Consider the following 22,226-nt stretch of genomic DNA (forward strand, 5'->3'; position numbering starts at 1 on the left):
AAACACATCAGCTAACAATAAAACATGTTTTTAGATATAAATCGTGATATTCTCCAAGGTTCTTTATCTTAAATATTTTCCATATTTCTTGTGCGTGTTTATATTCCTTATCACTTATCTCTTCTTCATAAAGGTTATTATAGAAACTTTCTTTTGAAGGAAGTTGTGTTTCTTTAAATCTCATAAATGAATCCATATAATCATAAGGATAAATTCCTTACTTGTAAGAATTTTCTCTTTACTTTGAATTTCATTCCTTGTTTGAATTTCCTCTCTCTCGTAAGAATTCCTTCTTTAATCAAATTTCATCTTTAATCTGAATTTCCTCTTTAGTGAGAATTTCCTCTTTTGGAAAGAATGAATTAAGATTTGGAAAAAGAGTCTGTGGAGCTTAGATTTGATGCGAGGTAGGCTAGTGGTGTTCCCATAAACTTGTAAGAATCTAAAAACCTAATACGAGTTAAAGGTTTTGTGAATATCATTTTTGAAAATGAAATATACTTTTGACTTGTGTTTGTTATAGCAGAAATATTCCCTGGTGTTTTTGAAAGTTCATTTATAAATAGATGTGTATCATAGTTGGCGCTGTTGTGAAGAAAGACTGGAATAAAAAGAAGGTAATTTATAATTAAGATTACAACAGGAATGAGCGGGACCTCTATATTTACCAGTAAGATGACAATGGTCTCTAACTTTAGACTCCTTAATTTTCCCCTCACAAATATGACAGATATTGTTCATTCTAAATTCTAATTTTTCTTCTTTGGTTAATTTCCTTCGGTTCATTTGTTTCTTTCATTAATTTAGTGAGTCTTATACAATCCTTTTCTAATCGTTTACAAACTCTTGTGAAGCATTTTTTCCACGATAATGTTCAAGTTTGTTATACTTTTCTCCAACAGATGATTTGATATAATAACAAAAACCACAAGGAATATGTTTTGATATTTATTTGTATATGGTTCTTTTGGATTAGGAGAAGCAGTATTTATCTTTTTAAGGATACATTCAAAATCAGCGTATATCACAAATGGGTGCATGATAGATTTATTATAATCTTCAAAATAAATCTTTTCACCAGGTTTAGGCATTGTAATTACAGCTGATTTATGATTACTACAATATTTTGAATGTTGTTCTAATCGTTCTTTTGTATGAAATGAATTAAGACATCGCTTACAAGGATATATTTTGTTTGCTGTTCTGAATACCTGAGAAGAGATTAATCTTGATAAATTATTGATGTATGTGTAATGTGAATTCTTTCCAACACTAAAATATAAAAAGGCAATGTGTGTTTCTTCATTTTTATAGTCGATTGAAATTTTAATATTTGAATTTTGTTTGTATCCGTTAATCCATATACATTAATAGAAAGATTATTCTTTTTCTCAAATTTAGGAATATCTGTTAATGGCATTGGGAATTTAAAATCTTTAATGTCCAAGGTATTCTCATATTTCATATATTGTTTTACTCTTTCTGAATTACATTTTGGTGGATGTAAGTGAGCAAGAACAGACCAGAGAAAACATTTATTATCATTGTTCTTAATATTAACAACTGCCTTCTTTAGTTTTATTTCTTTTGGTAATTCAATATAAGAAGAAGCTTTAAGAGGGTTTGATTTTAGAATGTGTATATCTAAAAAGATGATTTTTTAAAATATTGAATCCACTTCCTACCACTGTATTATCAACATCCTCCTCTTGTCTTGATAGTTCTTCATAAACCCCACTATTCAAAAAATCTTGAAATGATGTTATAAAATGAAGATCTGTTCTCATATAAGGAGTTTGTTCTTCATCTTGTCTTTCATATTCATTTTCACTCCCATATAAAACTTTAAAGTTTTTATTTCTTTTAATGTCTTTTTAATAAATTTTTCAACATCGGGTTTCACTATTTCAATTGATTCAGCTATTGATGATGGACTGGGTTCTCCAAATTGAAAAATCCTTATTTTTATATGCCCTTTAAATGCCTCATCAGTGTTTTTAATATAATAGTCTCCCTTTACTTTAAACTCATTTTTCTTGTGTTTTTGTGATTGAAGATGTTGATTATAACTACTCTTCAAAACATCCTTTGAACAGATATCACAATGTTTTCTTTCCAACTCAAGAGGAGATATTTGATGAAATAGATTAAATGTGTGTTTGTTGGTTCGGAGGTGTTTTCTATAATGTTTATATATTCGTGATTACAAACATCGCAGTACGTTGTATTCACCATATTTATAGAATAAAACTTTGCTTAAACTAAAATTTTCTTGATGAAAATTTCGTTTAATTTATAGGTGAATCTGTGCTTAAAAACATTTTATCCTCCAACTTTTTCACTTAATAAATACAATGTTTCAAGACACAAAGACAAGTTTCAATCAATCTCTTCATCTGTTAAAGATACTGAGAAATATGTCAAGGATGTAAAATTGAACAAAGATAAATATAACAACTATTGGATAAAAACTATTATGGTAAATAATATGAGTTCTTCAATTTCCTTCAGTGGAAGGGCTTTTAGTATACCTGGTAGAACATCAATTAAAGTATCTCTAACAAAAGTTTCTCCTCTCCTTCTAGTAATATATTCAAAACTAGAAAAAGCAATGAAACAAGAAAAAGTATCAAAGAACAAAAAACCTTATGGATGAAGCTTTAGAAAGAAAAGATAAGACCATCTGTAATATGCAAGGAGAAATTTGTATTTTTTTCAACAACCCTAAAGATGTAAATCTTGATGAAATAAAGGATGTTAATATATCAGGTGAAATGACATTTCGTTCAATAGTAGTTAACGATAATTTTAAAATTACCTTTAATATAAAAAATGTTGTCGTTGAATCTGATAATGAAAAAAAGTATATCGATATCGATGGTAATATACAACTGAAAGTATAGATGAATTTCAGTTTAAGTTTTACTTTATAAATATGCTAGACTTTCCTGATTCTCCATATGACAAATTTGAGAATTGTCCTGCGTGTGAAAGACAGGGATTAAACACAGAGTCAAAAGCCTATAAACAATGTATATTCTGTGATTATCTTCTAATTAATGATAATAAAAAATATAAAAAGGAAAATAATTCTTTTAGATTTACACCAAAATGAATTACTTTACAAGATTGATTAGAGAAATGAATGTAAAGTATGAGGATGATAACACACCTTTTCCTTACAAGGGAAGAAACTGAACGTATAAGAGAAATGTTCAAAGGATTGTTGTTGTATATTATTCATGGATGTAATTTTCAGGGAAATATCAACACAAGATATTGTATAAATAAAATAATGGATTATCTTGAAATTAAACCTGAACTTAGGATAAAATATAGAGTTTCTAAAAAAGCCAATAATAAATTAAATAACCTGTTTTTCAAATATATAAATGAATGATTTTTTACCTATTTGGGAAAATAAGATAAAATTTAACAACCATAAAAATCTCCCAAATTCATTAAGATGTCTCATAGTTGGTTCAAGTGGATGTGGAAAAACCTGCTTACTTTTAAAAAATGCTCCTCACTCCCAACTTTTTAGATAATGATAATTTAATAATTTTCACAAAGTCGAGTTTTCAACCAGAGTATCAACTACTCTCACAAGGTTTTAATGCTGGTCTTCAAAAAGAAGATATAATAGGTTTATTTAAACGTCAAAAAAACCTAAATGATTATAACATTGAAGATATAATTCAACTATTTTGTGATACACAGAGATGTAAAAAGAAATCAAATCTTATAACTTGTATTCTTAGTGATAATACGGATGATATACCGTCTCCCAAGATTTGGATAAATCAAAAAGAACCTCGTTATCTTTGATGATTGTGTTAATGAGAGAAACCAAACGGTAATGGACAGCTACTACACAAGAGGGAGACATTCTTCTTGTAATTGTATTTATCTTAGTCAATCGTACTTTCAACTTCCTCGTCGTTCCATCAGAAACAATGCTAATACTTTTATTTTATTCAAGTTAAATTCAATAGAAAATAACAATTTTGGAGAGATAATTGTTCTACATTATGCAGTAAAAAGGAATTTGGGGATTTCATGAAGCACACGACTGAAAATAAAAATATATTGTTGTGAAACAAGATGAGATATTAAGGGATATATTTTTTTGTTTTATAAACAATTACATATATAAATGACAACTATTATTATAAATCTTGTGGGTAAATCTGCTTCTGGAAAAAACTTTCATAAATCAAGGTTCTTGTGTAGTACAAATGAGAATATTGTAAATTTACTTAAAAAACACCCCGTGATACGCATTGTATCAACAACAACTAGAGCAATAAGACCTGGAGAAGTAAAAGGTGAAGATTATCACTATATTTCAGTGGAGGAACATATGCGATTGAGGAATGAAGGACAAATATTTGAGGAGGTTTCTCTTGGTACAACAAAATATTCACATTGTAAGAGTGAGTTAAAGAAACTAAAATCTGGTGGTGTTGGGATATTAGAAACTAATCCAGAAGGAACGAGACAAATTATTAAATATCTGAGCGGAGTGAAGATTTTATCATTCGGTTTTGATGTTGATGAAGAAACTCAACACAAACGTATGAAAAGCAGAGATGCAAGGATTAGTGAAGAAGAAATTACAACTCGCATTAATGTTAATAAAGAATTTGATGAAATATTTAAAGAAAAGGATTTATTTGAACACATCTACTTGAATGATGAAGAAAGGAAAATTTCCTGTTGATCTTTACAATTCATTAAATGATATTTTACAATAAATAAATGGATACAAAAGAAAGAGCAAGAAGATTTAAGGAACATCAAGAGTTGGTTTCAAAAGTTGTAAAACAACAGGAAGACATAAAGAAGAAACGCAGACAGAAACTAACGGGCGAAGAAGCATTTGAAAAAAAACAAGAGAAATTTTTTAAACCACTTTTAAAAACTTCCCAAGAAAAAATGAAAGATGTTTCCACAGTTCCCACAGTAGAATATACTCCTAGAAAGCTTCAAATGTTAAAAGATTTCAGTCAAATGACGGAGGAAGAATTAGAGCATTTAGGAGAATTAGAATATGATGATGAAGGTTTATTTCAACAACTGGAAGAGATTAATCAACCCCTGATTATATTGTGAATGCTGTTCAAAACAATGAATATTCAGCGGATTCAAAAACCAAAGCAGGACTCATTCCAACAGAACAACCAGCAATATTTCATCTTGTTCAAGAAAAGGTATTGATATTTAATGATGAATTAAGGTTCTTAAGTTCTGCTCAACCCCCTGTTACAATAACTCCGAGATTAATGTTTCTTCTCACAAAAGATGGAAGACAAGGTTCAACTGTGAGGGATGAATCAAAGTATATTGATAAACCATTGGATATGGAAAATAATGATGATAGAGTATATATTGATTTGCTGAACACTCTAAATTATAAGGTTATTCTTTCTGGTAAAAGTAGGAAGAATGAGAAGGAGAAACACATTATTCAGGCTTTAAGTATCCTTGGTTCAGGTATTAGTTTTCTTCCAAATGACCCATCGCAATTAGTTAATAGACTGTTATTGTTGTTCGGCAGTAAGAAGGCTGGAAATAACAATTGTTTTAATGAAGCATCAGCCATTTTAGACCAGTTGATGAACATGAAAATAATTAATAAATCTCAATATAAAGACATTTTAACTCATATTAAATAAGATGAGAAGCACAATCCTGAGTTTTAATTTCACAACAAAAGCGACCACATCTTCATTCCCATACCCACTACAACTTGACACAACAAAGAATATGAGGCATCTTTTATTGTCCATGGAGACTTATAATACCTTATTTAATATAACCGAGAAAAATGACAAGTTTAGTTATAATCCGGGAAGTGGATACAAAGCGATAACAGTCTCACCCGAGCATACGAGATTTCTCAAATATCTTCCGAAATTGCTCGTCTTATGAAAGAACAGGGTGATGAACCAAAAAATATTGTTATAAACATTCAAAAACATACTTCAAAATCAACGATTAAAGTTAAAAATAACTACAAGGTTGATTTCACAATTGATAATTCATTTAGAGAGTTATTAGGTTTCTCCTCAAAAAAGATTGAAACTAATGGGACGTTTTACAGTGATAATGTCATTCAAATATCCTCAGGAATAAATTCGGTGTTAATTCACTGTGATTTGATTGATGGTGCTTATAATGATGTATTAAAAAGTAAATACAATATTTTCATTCAGCGCATACTCAACCCCAATTGGTTATAAATTCAATATGGAGCCTAAAAATTTGGTTTATCTACCTGTGTCAGGAAAAACCATACACAGAGTAAATTTTAGGATAACCGACCAAGATAATCGTGTGATTTCTTTTAATGGAGAAGTTATATCCATCAGAATTCACCTACGTGAAGTTTTCAATAAATAAATACGATGGTTATTGTGAGGAAGCACGAGTTGGGAAAATATAAAATAATTACAGGGGATGGGATGTTCCTTTCCCCATTACTACAAGGAGTGAAGGTATGTATCTTGGTAGAGGATACTATAAACCTAAGAGACAAAGGGGTGTTGGACATCAATTTAGAGGAGATGGGATAATTGATACTCTCATGGGTATTGGTTCAACTATTCTTAAACATAAAGACCTAATTGGTTCAACTGCTTCTGCTGTGGGAAATGTAGCAGGTGCTGTAAAGAGTATAAAAGATGCTCAGAAAGAATCTCATAAATTACAAGCAATAAAGAAATTAAGAAAGGTAAAACTCAGTTGTCCCCCAAGAACGACAGAAAATAATTCAAATACTTGGATCAGGGTTTCAAAAGTTTTAACATCTTTTTCCTAAATAAATACAAGTATGGAAGCAATTGATAGTATCTATGATTTGGATGATACTATTATTATCTCAAACTCCACTAAAAAGAAGATTACTTCAAGGTAAATGCAATAACTGGAACAGACTGGAATACAAATGGTACAAAAAGTTTTGAAATAAATAATCAACAAACCTATTTGAATCTCTCCGAAAGTTTCTTGTTGTGTAAATTTAAATTCACTAAGGCTGGGAATAACACAAACGCTACACTTGTAAATGATTTCTTCTGGAAAATGTTTGATAGTGTGCGATTGTATATTGGAACACAAGAAGTTGAAGCGGTTGATTATGTCTCTGCTGTATCTGAAATGATGAAATTTACACTCTATACATTCAGTGATAGAATGGGAAAGGGGTCTGTCGAAGGTTTTATTCCTGATATGTCAACGGGAACAAACACAGACCCTGGATATATTCAAAGGAAAGGAATGTATAATGATGATACAAAAGCAGAAAATAGTTTTACTGTGGCAGTTCCTCTTAAAGGTATATTTGGATTTTGTGATTATGATAAAGTTCTGTATGGTCTTAAAATTAGATTTCAACTACAAAGGAATGATAATGAAAATAGATTGCTTTTTGGTGTTGGTAATGCTTTTGGTGATCAGAATAAATTTGTAATTGAGGAGATGAGTTGGTATATCAGTGAATATACTCCTAATCTTAAAACAGAAGAGATGTTGAATCGAAGACTTAACTCAAAAAAAACCACTCAGTGTATCATACCTCAAAGAAGATGTCAACACGTTAAACTCAATCAAACCACTTACACGTGGAATTTGGGTGTTCTGGAAGGAAAGCCACGATATCTGTGGATGATTTTTAAAAGCCAGATGGTGATACTGCGACTGATAAGAATAATGCATTGAGTGATAATGCTAAGGTGAAACAACTTCAGCGTTTCTCTAGATGGAACATTTTATCCACGAGATAGATTGGAAATTAATTGGGAAAAAATGATTTTGCTGAAGCATACAAGTCTTACCAAAAGGTGTGTGAAAGTAATGGAAATAAAAAACCTATTTTGGATATGACAGCATTTAAAAGTTTGTATACAATCTATGCGTTTGACCTGAGCGCTCAAAAAGCAACTATAAAGTCTAATCAGTGGATACTTCCTATACATTGAAAGAGGAGAGAGTGAAGAAGTTGATACATATTGTTTGCTTTTGGAAGAAACAGAATTGCAGATTAATACAGATAATGGTGTGATGATTAGTCTCACATAATTTTTTGTTAAATAAATGAGTGGCAAAGTACCAACTGGGGTATATGTTAATCAAATCAATCTTCATAAACTATCATCTTGTGTTCAAAATCAAAAGCCTTGTACGATTAACGTTAATACAATTCAGAGAAAAGAGCAGTAAGAATTGATGTTTTGCTCACAAGAGAACAGGTTAAAATCTTGAATGACACTGGCTCACTTAAAATTAAAATGACAAAACCAATGTTGAAAAAATATTCAATAAGAGAGACGAGTGGAGGATTTCTCCCATTTCTAATTCCTTTATTTGCTGGTTTAAGTGCGGTTGGAGCATTGACGGGTGGTATTTCAACAGCGGTCAAAACTGCCAACGAAAGGAAGGCTCAACTCAGGCTCAAAAAGAATTGGAAAGACATAACAAAGAGTTGGAGAAACAAATTAGTGGAAGTGGTGTAATTGTAGATTTTGCTGAAAAACTTGAAGGTCTGCCTGATAAAGCGAGATTGTTAGTTGGAGATATGCTTTCTTCTATAGCACAAGCAGGTGTAAAATTAACGAAAAGAGGTAATGGATTATATCTTTCTAATAAATAAATGAGCATTGATGAGTGGTTGAAAGAATTTGGAAAGAATACAACATCAAATTTACAACTTGCCAAATATTGTAAGAAATTAAAAATTCATAATGTGGTTATTTGTATGAGAGATGAATTAACAAATGTGTCGAAACATACAAAGAATATTATTATGAACTTAGAAGATAATGATGGGAACGGTTCTCATTGGGTTTGTATTTTTAATAGTCAAGACAAATATTATTTTGATAGTTTTGGTCTTCCACCACCTGTTGAAGTCATAAAATTCTTACAGAATGGTGTTTATCAAACATTTCAAGTCCAAGAATTAAATTCCAAGTGTTGTGGTCAATTATGTCTATATGTGTTATTTCAACTCAACAAAAATAAAAATTTTATGATATTATTTTTAATCTAATTTAAATGACTTATGTTGGTAAAGATGGTTCTATCTTTGGTGTATCTCAAGAACTGGATATTGATTTATCAAATTATTACACAAAGGCACAGGCTGAGCGACATTAATATAATATAAACAAAAATATTAACATGAAAAATGCTTATAAATTAAAAAATTATCCAAGCCCGACTGACGCAAATGACTTGGTGAGATTAAGCGATTTATCACAATATATATATACTTAAATAAAAACGGCTGTGTATTCTAAAGATACAGAAGTGTTGATATTATCTCCAGGTCATACAGAATTCACAGTTCGAATTAAAATAAATTTTTATAAAGAAGGGCGTATCGTTTGTATGAGAATAGAACAATGGGGTATGATATGAATGATTTAGGGTATAATTGGTCATTTAAAATTAACCTCGAAGACCTGGAACAATTAAATCAGTCTCGTAAGGAAGAATATTATCCACTTGGTATCGAGAATGAGTTTTGTGGAGCCACGATTAGTAAACAACAAATAAAAGAATTTAATAAGGGTAAATATAATAATGGTTTTGCCCTTGTTTATCTCATGAAAACAGAAAAAACAGGATTATATATAATAAGTAAGGAAATACAAAATGATTTAACTATGGGAAGATGGGGAGGTGTTTCGTCACATAATATTATTCTAACATATATTTCTAATACATAAATGACAGCAAGAAGGCTTCAAGAAAATTATCATTTCTGTGTCCAAGCATACCTTCAAGAAAAGGGTATTCGGTATTTTAATAAATATGTTCTACAACATAAGAATGAGGTATTTTCAATAAAAGATTGGCATTATGCTGATGTTGATAAACCGACAACTTTAGATTTAATTACAATGTTAAATAATGAAAAAATTATAAGGTTAAGAAAAGGTAAGGCTCTTTTAGAAATTCAAAAGAAATTTTATTGGTTTCCTGTTGTAAAAAAAATTATTTTGGATACAGGAATAACAAGAAATCCTGATGAATATATGTATAATATTCTATGGGGTGTAACGATTCAAGTATAGTAAGGGATGAGGAAGGAGTTGAAGAAGAGAGGGAAGAGGAGGAAAAGGAGAAGGAGGAGAGAGAGAAGGAGGAAAGAGAGAATGAGAGAGGGAGGAAAGAGAGAGAGAGAGAAGGAGGAAAAGGAGAAGAGAGAGAAGGAGGAAAGAGAGAATAGAGAGGGAGGAAAGAGAGAAGAGAGAGAGAGGGAGGAGAGGGAGAAGAAAGAGAAGGAGGAAAAAAGAGAAGAGAGAGAGGGAGGAAAGAGAGAGAATAAATAAATATTATAGTATGGAAACCAGTGAGATTCAAAAAAGAATAGAGGTATTACAGAAAATAACTCAACCCACCAAGGAGGAATACAAAGAATTAACAAGTCTATTTGCAATACTTTCAACAAAACTATTAGCATCGTCAAGCTATTCATTTTAATTCAAGTTTTTTCTTAAATAAATGGAGGAGAGAGTGAAGGCATTTCTAAGGATTCTTTATGTTTTAAAAAATTAAGATTCAAATGTGCATGTTGGAAACTAAAAAGGTTTTTGCACTCTGCAGAAATTTTTTCTCATAAATAAATGAGTTATTGTCTCAAATGTAAAAGAAAACTAATACTAAAAAATATTTCATATATTAAAAGTAAAAATAACAGGGTTATACAAAAAGGTATATGTTCGGTGTGTGGTTCAAAAAAATCAATTTATCTCCAAACACAAACTCGGAGGAGATATACAAAAGTTTTTATCAGGAAGTAAATTTACAACTACTGGAATACCAGGGGAATTACATCTTCCAGGGTATTCTTTCTGTGGTCAGGCACAAACTTGGATAAAAGATTAGATGAGGCAAACAATCCTAAATCCTGGAGTAAACCAATCAATAGAGTTGATGAAGTGTGCATGAGACACGATATTGATTATGGGAATACCACAACGTTGGAAGAAAAGCATGAAGCCGATAGAGAAATGTTGTATAATTTGTCTCTGATACAAAATCCAACCTTGAGAGAAAAAGTTGATAGGTTCATCGTGAAGAAGATGATTAGTGCTAAATTGAAACTTGGACTTGGAAATTCAAAAAACTTATAGGCTCTAATGATGCCATTAAGACTGAAGAGCAATTAGCTGATGAATTACATAAACCAATATTCACAAAGTTTCAGAGAAGGAAAGTTTATTCCAAGGAAGTTGATTATATCTGGTCTGCTGATTTGATTGAACTCAATAATGATAAGGGGTACAAGTATGCTTTAACCGTTATTGATTTGAGGAGTAGATATCGTGGGTTGTCCCTTTAAAAACAAAACAGGTAATACTCTTATGTTAGCTTTTCAACAGATATTTAATAAAAGTAAGAAAACCTAAGAAATTGTGGACTGATGAGGGTAGAGAGTTTTATAACAAGACATTTATGAATTTTCTAAAAAATAACAGTATTACATTATACAGTACCTTTAATGAAGGGAAGGCAGTTGTTGTTGAGCGTTTTTAATCGTACCTTAAAGAGAGACTATATAAAAAATTCACACAACTCGGTTCACAACAATGGTTATCTTTTATTCAGGATATTGTGGATAAGTATAATGACACGATTCACACGTCCAACGAATATGAAGCCATCAGAAACATTTACAAAATTAAAATATGAAAAAGAGATTAATGTCAGAAAACCTAAGTTCAAAGTTGGTGATATCGTAAGAATATATAGGTGGAAATCTCATTTTGAAAAGGGTTTTACTGAACGATGGACGAAAGAACTTTTTAAAATTGTTGATGTAATAGATACAGTTCCTTGAACTTATAAAATATATGATTTGGAAGGGGAAGAGATTTTAGGTTCATTTTATTCACAGGAATTACAAAGACAAAACTAAGCATATAATACACCTTTGTGGACACTAGAGGGCCAAGTCCGAGGTGTATAACAGTATATAATGTGTGTCAAGGGGTGGACGTTCTTACATCTGTGAACCCCAAACACAGAATCCTCAACTGAATAGTCAAGGCTTAACTTTTGTTTGTGTGTGTGCAATGGGAGCAATAGGTTGGCGCTTCACTCCCTCCCTACTATACACCGTTGTGGACACTCGAGGGCCAAGTCCGAGGTGTATAACAGTATATAATGTGTGTCAAAGGGGGACGTTCTTAGATCTGTGAACCCCAAACACAGAATCCTCAACTGAATAGTCAAGGCTTAACTTTTGTTTGTTGATGTGTATGTGTGTGTGTCCCAACCCTCACATTCAAAATCTCAACCCCAACCCTCACATTCAAAATCTCAACCCCAACTCAATCCTCACCCAACACAGTCTTTTCAAAATGAGATTTCCACATATATATATATATATATATATATATATATATATATATATATATATATATATATATATATATATATATATATATATATATATATATATATATATATATATATATATATATATATATATATATATATATATATATATATTTTACGTTTTTTTTTTTCTCTTCTTCCAATTCTGTCTTTTAAGGCTTTCAGGTTTGATGACGTAGAAAGGGGAGTAAGCCTGCACTTTCTTCCCAGAACTTTCTTGATCTTGCTCCCATCAAGCACCATCCGACAAAGAACTACATCGATAGGTTTAGATCCCAAAGAGTGATAGCAACTCCAAAAGTCTCCAAAATATAAATAAATAAAATAATAATAATAAATAAATAAATAAATAAATAAATAAAAGCCCCCAAAAAAGTTTCAAGTGTCCAACATAAACCCAACTTTCCAAGTCTTCAAGGTATAACCACATTCCCGTTGAGTTTCCAAGATATGTATCACATTGTGAGTTATCAATCCAGAACCCACATTTCAAGTATTCAAAGTAAAACCAACTTACAAAGTCTCTTAAGGATAACTCATTTACTGATTTTTTCAAAATTTGTGAGTCTCCAAGGTAGGACCCATATTTAGAACCATCTTGGCAGAACCCTTTCCTGAGTCTCCAAGGTAGTTATTTAAACCATCAAGGCAGAACTCATTTACTGATTTTTCAAAATTTGTGAGTCTCCAAGGTAGACCCCATATTTAGAACCATCTTGGCAGAACCCTTTTCCTGAGTCTCCAAGGTAGTTATTTAAACCATCAAGGCAGAACTCATTTACTGATTTTTCAAAATTTGTGAGTCTCAAGGTAGGCCCCATATTTAGAACCATCTTGGCAGAACCCTTTTCCTGAGTCTCCAAGGTAGTTATTTAAACCATCAAGGCAGAACTCATTTCTTGATTTTTCAAAATTTGTGAGTCTCCAAGGTAAAACTTGTATTCTGGCTCATCAAGGTATAACTTGTTCAGTGGGTATTGTCTTGATAACTCACAATGAGTACTATTGCTGTAAAACTCTTTTCAGGATTTTGCTGGTCTCCAAGGTATAACTCTTTGGTTGGGTCATCAAGGACAGACTCGTTCTGTGGGTCTTGGTCAGCTCATAAGGTCTTCAACCAAGCCAACAATTTCGCCCCAAGTTGTAGCAAAAGCAGTATTTTCATTTTCGTATTTCAGACACAATTTCCTGTGAGAGAAAATAATAATGTATTAATTAAGTTATTTAATTATTAAATGAGTATGCTTCAATCAAAGTTTGAAAATAGGAAAATAAAAAATCTTACCTCAATAGATAAGAGGTTTGAATCCAGTTCATCAACTTGAAGGTTTAGTTCCATGCAAGACAGAGAGTTCCAAGGAACACCAAAGTCATCCCACTCAAGGTCTTCAACCAAGCCAACAATTTCCCCAAAGTTGTAGCAAAAGCAGTATTTTCATTTCGTATTTCAGACACAATTTCCTGTGAGAGAAAATAATAATGTATTAATTAAGTTATTTAATTATTAAATGAGTATGCTTCAATCAAAGTTTGAAAATAGGAAAATAAAAAATCTTACCTCAATAGATAAGAGGTTTGAATCAAGTTCATCAACTTGAAGGTTTAGTTCCATAGAAGACAGACAGTTCGAGACAAGCACACAGAACACCATTGCCAGCAAGAACAAATGTTTAAAATGGAGCCTGGGTTTGAAGCTTTTATAGAGAAAGACTGGTGGGTGTGGTTTCCTTTGGAAATTCCCTGGGCAAGCCTAGGCAAGCCTTCATTGGGAAATTTTTCAAAACCATAACATCCTGTAATTTTCTAGTGATTTCTTTGTGAGTCAGAGATGAACTGGAAATGATGTAAGAGTGGGCGGGGCTTAGCAAAAGTAGGCGGAGCTTAGGAAAAGTGGGCGTGGCTTAGAAAAAATACCTTATGAAAAGTGGGCGGAGCTTAGCAAAAGTAGGCGGAGCTTAGGAAAAGTGGGCGTGGCTTAGAAAAATACCTTATGAAAAGTGGGCGGAGCTTAGCAAAAGTGGGCGGGGCTTAGGAAAAGTGGGCGTGGCTTAGAAAAAAATACCTCATGAAAAGTGGGCGGAGCTTAGCAAAAGTGGGCGGGGCTTAGCAAAAGCGGGCCGGGTTTAAAGAAAAGTGGGCAGGGCTTATTGAATACCTTGTGGATAGTGGGCGGTGCTTAACAAAAGTGGGCGGGGCTTAAAGAAAAGTGGGCGGGGCTTAACAAAAAAATAACCTGTGGCTCAGGAGGTGGTCAAACAAGAGCATTAAGAGAAGTTTATCATTTCGTAATGGCACAAATGGGGTATCTTAAAAAATATAAAGATTCAAATGTTTTGTTTGTCAATATTTTAGATGGGGATTATTGTGCAAAGAAAATTAAACTATTGAAGGAATTTGAGAATGAACAAATCTTTATAGGTTCAATGAGTGAGCTGTTCAACCCCCAGGTGTTCAATTCAATGAGGTTCAACCTCCAAGTTAAAAGGGGAGACAAATAAATATACCTTGGGATAAAAAGGGGGTTTATTTTTAAGGAAAAAAAATATAAATCGCTGAAAATCCCCCATTCATTTACATGGGGAAAAGTGAGCCAGAATCAGTATTCTTACCCTACTCATGACATATGACATAGTTATCATTAAAACATCCGACATGAGTAGTAGCACCTTTGGTGAAATTTGTGTCAATCGGATAAGCGGTTGCAGAGAAAACAGAAAATTGGCATGGACGGATGTACATACAACCCGAAAACATAATGCGACTTCATCGGTGAAGGCATAAAAATCCACATCAAATCATTAATGGAACCAAATTATGGGAAAGCAGAAAAAAAGAAATGTCTGGTTACTTCTGTACAAGTTCTCGGGTTGCAAAGCAATTAGTTCCGGGAGGACTCCGGTTTGGTACCCCCTTTGTTGGATCTCCTTTTTCGTGTGTTTCACGACACTTTATAATCTGCATTTCAAGGGTGGATGCATATTGCAGCTCCTGTTTGTGAATATAAAAAACACCGAGACCATTCATTTTATGTTAAACCAACTTTAATGTGAAAAATGGATACAAGAAAATGGTTTAAAACTAATGAATAAAAATGTGTAGGACTTCTACTTTTGCCCAATCAAAAGTGATCATTAAAAAATAAAAAAACTCACAGAAAACATTAATAATGTACCACCAACTTGTTCTTTTCTTGCATATGGCAGATATCATTTCTTGCAAGCATGGCTGTGCTGCTGATGCTGTGCCCCTCTAGCAGTGCACTGGTATTCATTTTGCTGACCTTCGAAGGATGACGGGCTGAGTCAACCCCACCTGGTGTTAATTCAGCAGCCAACAGGGCTCAAATTCAGGACCCTAAGATCCTAAACCCAGCCACCCTAACCACTAAGCCAACACCAGGCTACCAGACTACCACCCTCCTAACACAAGTGGATGCCCCTGCTACACCCTATTGCATTCATGCTGCTGCTCGGCTTGTGGGGAATGGTCTTTCCGAGTGTTGTCTCAAACTGTTCCTTCACAAGATTTCAAGTCTAGTGCACACTGCCCCCTCCTGGTCTCTCCCATTTCCACGAAAGAGCTTTACTTTACTACATTCGCTAAGACACTGTTCTCATCCTTCTCCAGCAATTTATTTCCTTATTCTGTGGTGCATGTTCATTGTTGTTTAATTGATTTCTGTTTGCCCCAGTTTTGCTTGTTGATCCATTGATACATAAGCCTCAATACTTCTACCTAATTTTTTGTTTGTTTTTAGAACATTAACCATCATGATGCACCCAGTTAAATCAGGACCAACAAGAATGAAAGCTCATTGTACATAGTGGTAGACGTCTTTGTGGCACTTCTATTTCAGGAAACCTTGAAGCTGCAATGGTGCCAATCTAAAGCACGATGGGAGCTCAAGTCCAACTGCAATGAAAACTGTGTACCTCTACCAAGCTGAACAGTTTACATTTTGTATCTCACTGATAGGCTGGATCTTGATGTGGACCTGAACCAATATCTAATCGGCTTGTTCTTGTCAAACACCCACCCATGTTCACCAAGTTTCATCCGACTCTGCCCACAACTTTTTGAGATACCATGATATACACGTATCCCCTGCTTAACAAAGGAGTTACATACCTTTATAACCCTTCATTATGCAAACCTTCGTTATGCAGGAGCTCGTTTTCCATTCTTTATTTTGGGAAAATTACACTTTGTTCCCTCACCATAATTTTATGTCCACCTGCTCAGCCATATGCTTGGTATAGTGATGGTTCGAGTTGCAAGTGACACTTCAATATTATTATTATTTCTCTAATAATAAAGACAGCAACACAATAATAAAGTTAATTTGGTTGTAACACTTACCAAAACAAGATGGAGTCCAAGTTTCCATACGTACGAGACATCAGTGGGAGGTGTGGAGGAGATGGTTATTATTTAACCCTTTCAAAACTGAAAAAAACGTAATGATTCGCAAGCCTTCTGAAAAGTTAATCACCCATTGAATAGCTAATCACAGGAAAGACATTGCGCAATCACCAGACAGTGTTGTGGGGACAGCTGGCTCCTTCAATGTAGCAAATGTAGACCTTCGTTAAGGGCCCTGTCACACCTTGACGTTTTAGCCAGCGTATAGCAAGGTATCAAAATGTATGTAAAACGCTGGCGTACGCTGAACTATTGATGTTTTTTTTCCAGTTTTGGAAGTATTCATAACGAGTTGGACGTATGCATAACGTATTAGTAACGTACAGAGATTGTTTCGATAACATATAGATAACTTATATCAACGAATGCTGAGCGTGTTGTCGGCGTTCACAACCTATGCCCAACGATAGTCTAACTTATGCATAGCGTGGCAGCGTATCGCCGACGATCACGTGGCGTAGGCTATTAATAGGCTGCGGCTCGACGATTCAAATCATAACCGCACTCGACATCGAAGTTTCAAGCCGCTGTCACACCTTGACGTTTCAGCCAGCATATGCCGACGTATGAAAAATTTGCCGAATACGCTGGCACACGTCGAATACGTTATGGGTAAGTTTTGTATACGTTAATAGCACGCTGAAGCACGCTGGCATACGTCGTAGTATGCCGAGTACGTCGACAAATTTTCAGCATGTTGAAAATTTTTCGACGTATGACACACGTTCCACATACGCTTGCCATAAGTGGTAGGCACGTTACGCGATCGTTGACACACGTTACTTGTAAGTTACTCATCAGTCGAAACACGTTGAGGTAATGGTTAGCGTCAGTGTTCCAGACTCCTTGTTTTTTTTTTTTTTTTCTTCGGTATGACGGTGATGTTGACACTTCGATTTCTAGTGCGGTTATGATTTAAATCGTTGAGTGGCAGCCTATTAATTATATTATATTATAACCACACTATAAATCGAAGTGTCAAAATCACCGTCATACTGAAGAAAACAAAAAACAAAAAAAAAAAAAACCAGGGAGTCTGGAACACTAACGCTAACCATTACCTCGACGTGTTTCAACTTATGAGTAACTTACAAGTAACGTGTGTCAACGATCACGTAACATTCCTACAACTTATGGCCAGCATTATGCGGAACGTGTGAGTCATACGCTGACATACGTCTAAAAATTTCAAGCATGGAAAATTTGTCTAACAGCTCGGCGTACTACAACGTATGCCAGCGTGCTCTTAACATATACAAAACTTACCCATACGTATTCGACGTGTGCCAGCGTTTTAGACAAATTTTTCATACGTCAGCATACGCTGGCTAAATCGTCAAGGTGTGACAGGGCCTTAAGCAGGGGATATCCCCAAATAAAACCATTCTTTTTAGCGATCCTTCGCTATTCGAACGTTCACTAAGCGGGCGAAACCTGTATATACGCTTATATCAAGAAATTGGTTGAAAATTGACGATTTGTGATATTGACCTTTTGACCTGAAAAACAGTAGTATTCCAGATTGTCACTTCCTCTACCAGGTGGTGAAGTTTTGTGAAGATCAGTCAAAATGTGACCTGCAGGCGATCGACATACAAACAAACAAAGAATAACAAACCAGACCAAGCAATATACTTGAGAATCTTGATTTTGCAAGTAATAAACAGAGAAACAGGGGTGAAAATAACCTCTGTCCACTTTCGGTGGCGGAAGTAATAAGGAACTAGAAGGGCACTCGATAGAGCGCATAACTCCGCCCCGTAATGCCTGATCCACGAGAACCCGTAGCTGGCCCAATACATTTTTGGATTATCATGCTATATATCGTTTTTGAGCCCTAGCTTTCAATGGTGAAGAATCAATTAAGAAATTCTAGTAGTCAGATCCAGATTCAGATCTTCACCAAAATCTAATCAGTTCGTCCTTGTCAGACATCCAACCTGTCCCCAAAATTTCATCCGGATCCGTCCTCAACTTTTTGAGATATCCTGTACACAGACAGACAGAAAGAGGTGAAAACATAACCTCCTTCACCTTCGGTGGCGGAGGTAATAAAGTGAGCGGGATAGTTTGCAAGGCCAAGAAAACTTCGAACCTCAGCCGTGTTGGTCAGGGTTGTGTTATGTTCTTTCCAAATGTTGTTGAATTGCCAGATGTTGTAGACTGTGGTGAACATACATGATGATGCAAGAGGAAATGGGATGGTGACGTGGGGAGAGATGCCATCTTGGAAATGGGAGCGTTATGTGCTGTGGGAAAAAATGGACTTCGGTCTTATAATTAATCACGCTGTTTCATGTCAGTTTGTGCGACACAACAGGTTGAACACTTGGTGACTGGGTCAAAGGAACCGATTGCGAAAAACAGGGCTGTCAGGCTTGCCGATGCATAATGCTTGGTACGACCGAACAAGCCACACATTGATGATTGGGAAATGCTCAACAGTCAACCAAATTTAAAAGAATTCACAAGAGCACGATAGGGTCAGAGGTCATCCACTGCACTATATTCCGCACTTTTAAATTTTTTTAATTTATCCTGTGACATGTAGCAGGTCAACAAGAGCTCCACATTGATGTTGTTGAGGTTCTTGTTGGGGGGGGGGGGTCGATTTTTGAAACGTGCACCCATTTTGGACAGCTGCCAAACCACTCACATCTGTCACTTGACTCCACCCCCCCTCCCGTGACACCCAGACAAAATGATATGGCCGCCATCTTAGTTTTCTGGTGGGCCTCACACATTATAGGCCTGAAGGCCTCTGCTGATTACACACTGTCCGGCTTTATTACGTCATATTTCGATTGACTTTGTTTGGGTCGGGAGTTAATCACGATGAGGCACCCAGAACAATCTAATCATATGTATAATTACTGAGGTTTAAACAAGCCCGTACATGCCTCCCGATAAATAAATAAAAAAGCATTATGTAATTTTTGAACGGCCCTATGCCGCAAAGGTTACTGGGAATCCACAGCGAAGCACCATGGTCAAAACACCAACCTTGATGAGGTTGAAATCAACTTTAATATCACTCATCACACAACGTGCCCGACTGGGCCAAAAACCATCCTCGCCCGGAATGGCCCCTGCTCGGTAACCCCGTGCCCACACAGACGCAGAGGATAGAACAACATAATGGTGTCACCATTTTTTCTCTCTCATCTTCTTCTTTCGTTTTCATGCTTATCTATCGACTATCATTCTCGGTGTTATATATATATATATATATATATATATATATATATATATATATATATATATATATATATATATATATATATATATATATATATATATATATATATATATATATATATCAAAAGTAGGTGACAGTAACTGGCAACTAATACTGGGGAAGCTGTTAGCTTAAACAAAAATACTTAAATGGTCACTTAACATGTGGGAGGTCACGGAAATCATGCATTTATAGTCAGGTATGCTGAGACCATCACCGGGTAGACTGCCCTCTGGTCTCAGGGATTATTCTGCCCCATGACAGTATTTATGCGAGCATTGTGACCACAATATGGTTCTAAGCATCCAAAATGTAATCCTTGAAGTGTTTGGGCTGGTAGCGCAGATGGTTGGAGCGTCTTGGTGTACAGCCAGTTGGGGACACCGTTGGATGATCCTCACAGGTGTCACAGATGGTCTCAATAGATTGGGAGCAATCAGGTCCATGGGTGTTAAGTTTCGGCGATATACCAGAACCAGGATGTCGTACTTAGCTGATAGGGATTTGCAAGGATTCAGCACTGTTGGCGGGTGAAGACAACTCATAGGGGATGAATGGGGGATCTGGTGGTTTTATTGCTGGTTTAAGGAAAATGTCCTCGGTATGCAATGAACCACCATGCACCTGATTGCGAGGGAGTGTAAGCGTATCCTTCCAGTAGTCAGGGACTTTGTAGCATTCAGATTTTTTGACCCGATAAGCTGCACTCCTCAATTGGGACCCCACAAACTTACGTATCGGTATGATGCATCAGGGTCCATCAATGGCAGAGACGAGGTAGCGGTTTCTTGCACATGACTAGTTGCGGTCGGAGTACAAATAGACCAAATCGCCAACTTCCACTGACACATTGGCCTCGAAAGACCCCGTGGGTGCCTTAGACTTCTCACTGTGGGGGTGGTTTATGGAGTGAAGGTGGTGTTGAGCTTGTATCATTTGCAGGTCCGAGAAAGGGATTTGCAGATTGGTGAACTGATCCCGCTGGCACCACATCTCTCGGGCTGAGAGGCCCCATGCACGAATTCGTCAATTCATACTGGCGGTGGCCAGTGGGGTTACTGGTCCTCCCATAGGTTCCTTTCGCAGGAGTTCATCTTCACATTCACGAACTGCCTTCTCAGCAATGGGATTTTTAATACGATCAATTTCAACGCACATCCGATGGTGTTTAAGAAGCTCATCGTGGACCAGACGTGTGACGCCGGGGGCCGGATCGGTGTGGATGACAGCAGGTGGTCCATCCCATGGCCGGAGCTCTATGCATAAACGGATCAAGTTATCACGGAGAGTGATGTGTTGTTCGTTCTCCACAACACACGATGTAGTGTAGGAAGTGGTACATTCTCACAATATAAAAATTAGCTGGTGATTGCGTTTGATGATATCTGCTGCGAAAGATACACCAACAGCACCGGGGGGGGGGCGGGTAGGAGGGGTCTACAGTGGATGCTTGATAATGGTGTGGGGTGCGCTGCTCAATACAGCACACTGGTGGCACCTCGAGGTTACTTGGTTGATTGCTCTGTCCAAGTCAAGAGCGTGAAAATAGCCGTGAATGACGGAACTGAGTTCATGGCGACTCGGATGATCCAGTTGAATGTGTAATGCTGAAAGTCATTGACCACCTGACGTAGGACAATGATGCAGTCACATGCCGAGGACAAGGTCTTGTCGCGACGGACTACAACTTGACCATCGTTGGAATCTGAAGCGACCTGGAGGTATCGTTTGACGTCCTTGATGTTGGTTGCTTTCTTTGATGGGCGGGTGCCCTGAACCAGGTGGGCATGAGTCCGCCTTCGATCTGCGCATTCTGCGTGAACTGCCTTCCAAGCAGCTCTGTTGGTAAAGGGCAATTTGGTACGACCGGAAATGATGTCTTGGGCTGACACATGCAGGACTACGGCCTCCTCCTCGTGCCTTATGAAGGTACAAATTTGACAGGAGGTGTCAGTACAGTCTGGTGCATTGCGGCTGGCAAAATCAGATGGGCCACAAAACTTTGATAGTTCGTCAGGAGCGAACATGTTGTCAGGGTCGAGGGTCACAGTTGTAGCGTGCCCTGAGGGTGATGTGAGTGTGCGTTTTACTTTGGGGGAGCTGGTCTCGGTATAACCACCTGGGTGTTCTTTGGTGTACTCGGGTATTAACACAG

General features: G+C 35.6%; 1 protein-coding gene across 5 annotated transcripts in view; it reads right to left on the reverse strand.

The window, feature by feature from the left end:
* C8H18orf63 (chromosome 8 C18orf63 homolog) overlaps positions 1-22,226 on the reverse strand; it is a 211,219-nt gene that overhangs the window by 110,432 nt on the left and 78,561 nt on the right. The window contains exon 1 of one of the 5 annotated variants that reach the window (XM_085891868.1): positions 15,260-15,396. The exons of the other annotated variants lie outside the window; for them this stretch is intronic. Coding sequence (XP_085747994.1) covers positions 15,260-15,372 — 113 coding nt within the window. The 5' untranslated portion in view covers positions 15,373-15,396. Of the gene's footprint in view, positions 1-15,259; positions 15,397-22,226 lie in introns of those variants that run through there. 5 annotated transcript variants of the gene reach the window in all.

The sequence above is a fragment of the Eptatretus burgeri genome, chromosome 8, assembly GCF_056783735.1.
Source record: "Eptatretus burgeri isolate ZD-2024b chromosome 8, Ebu_testis_v1, whole genome shotgun sequence".
Lineage (NCBI taxonomy): Eukaryota > Metazoa > Chordata > Myxini > Myxiniformes > Myxinidae > Eptatretus > Eptatretus burgeri.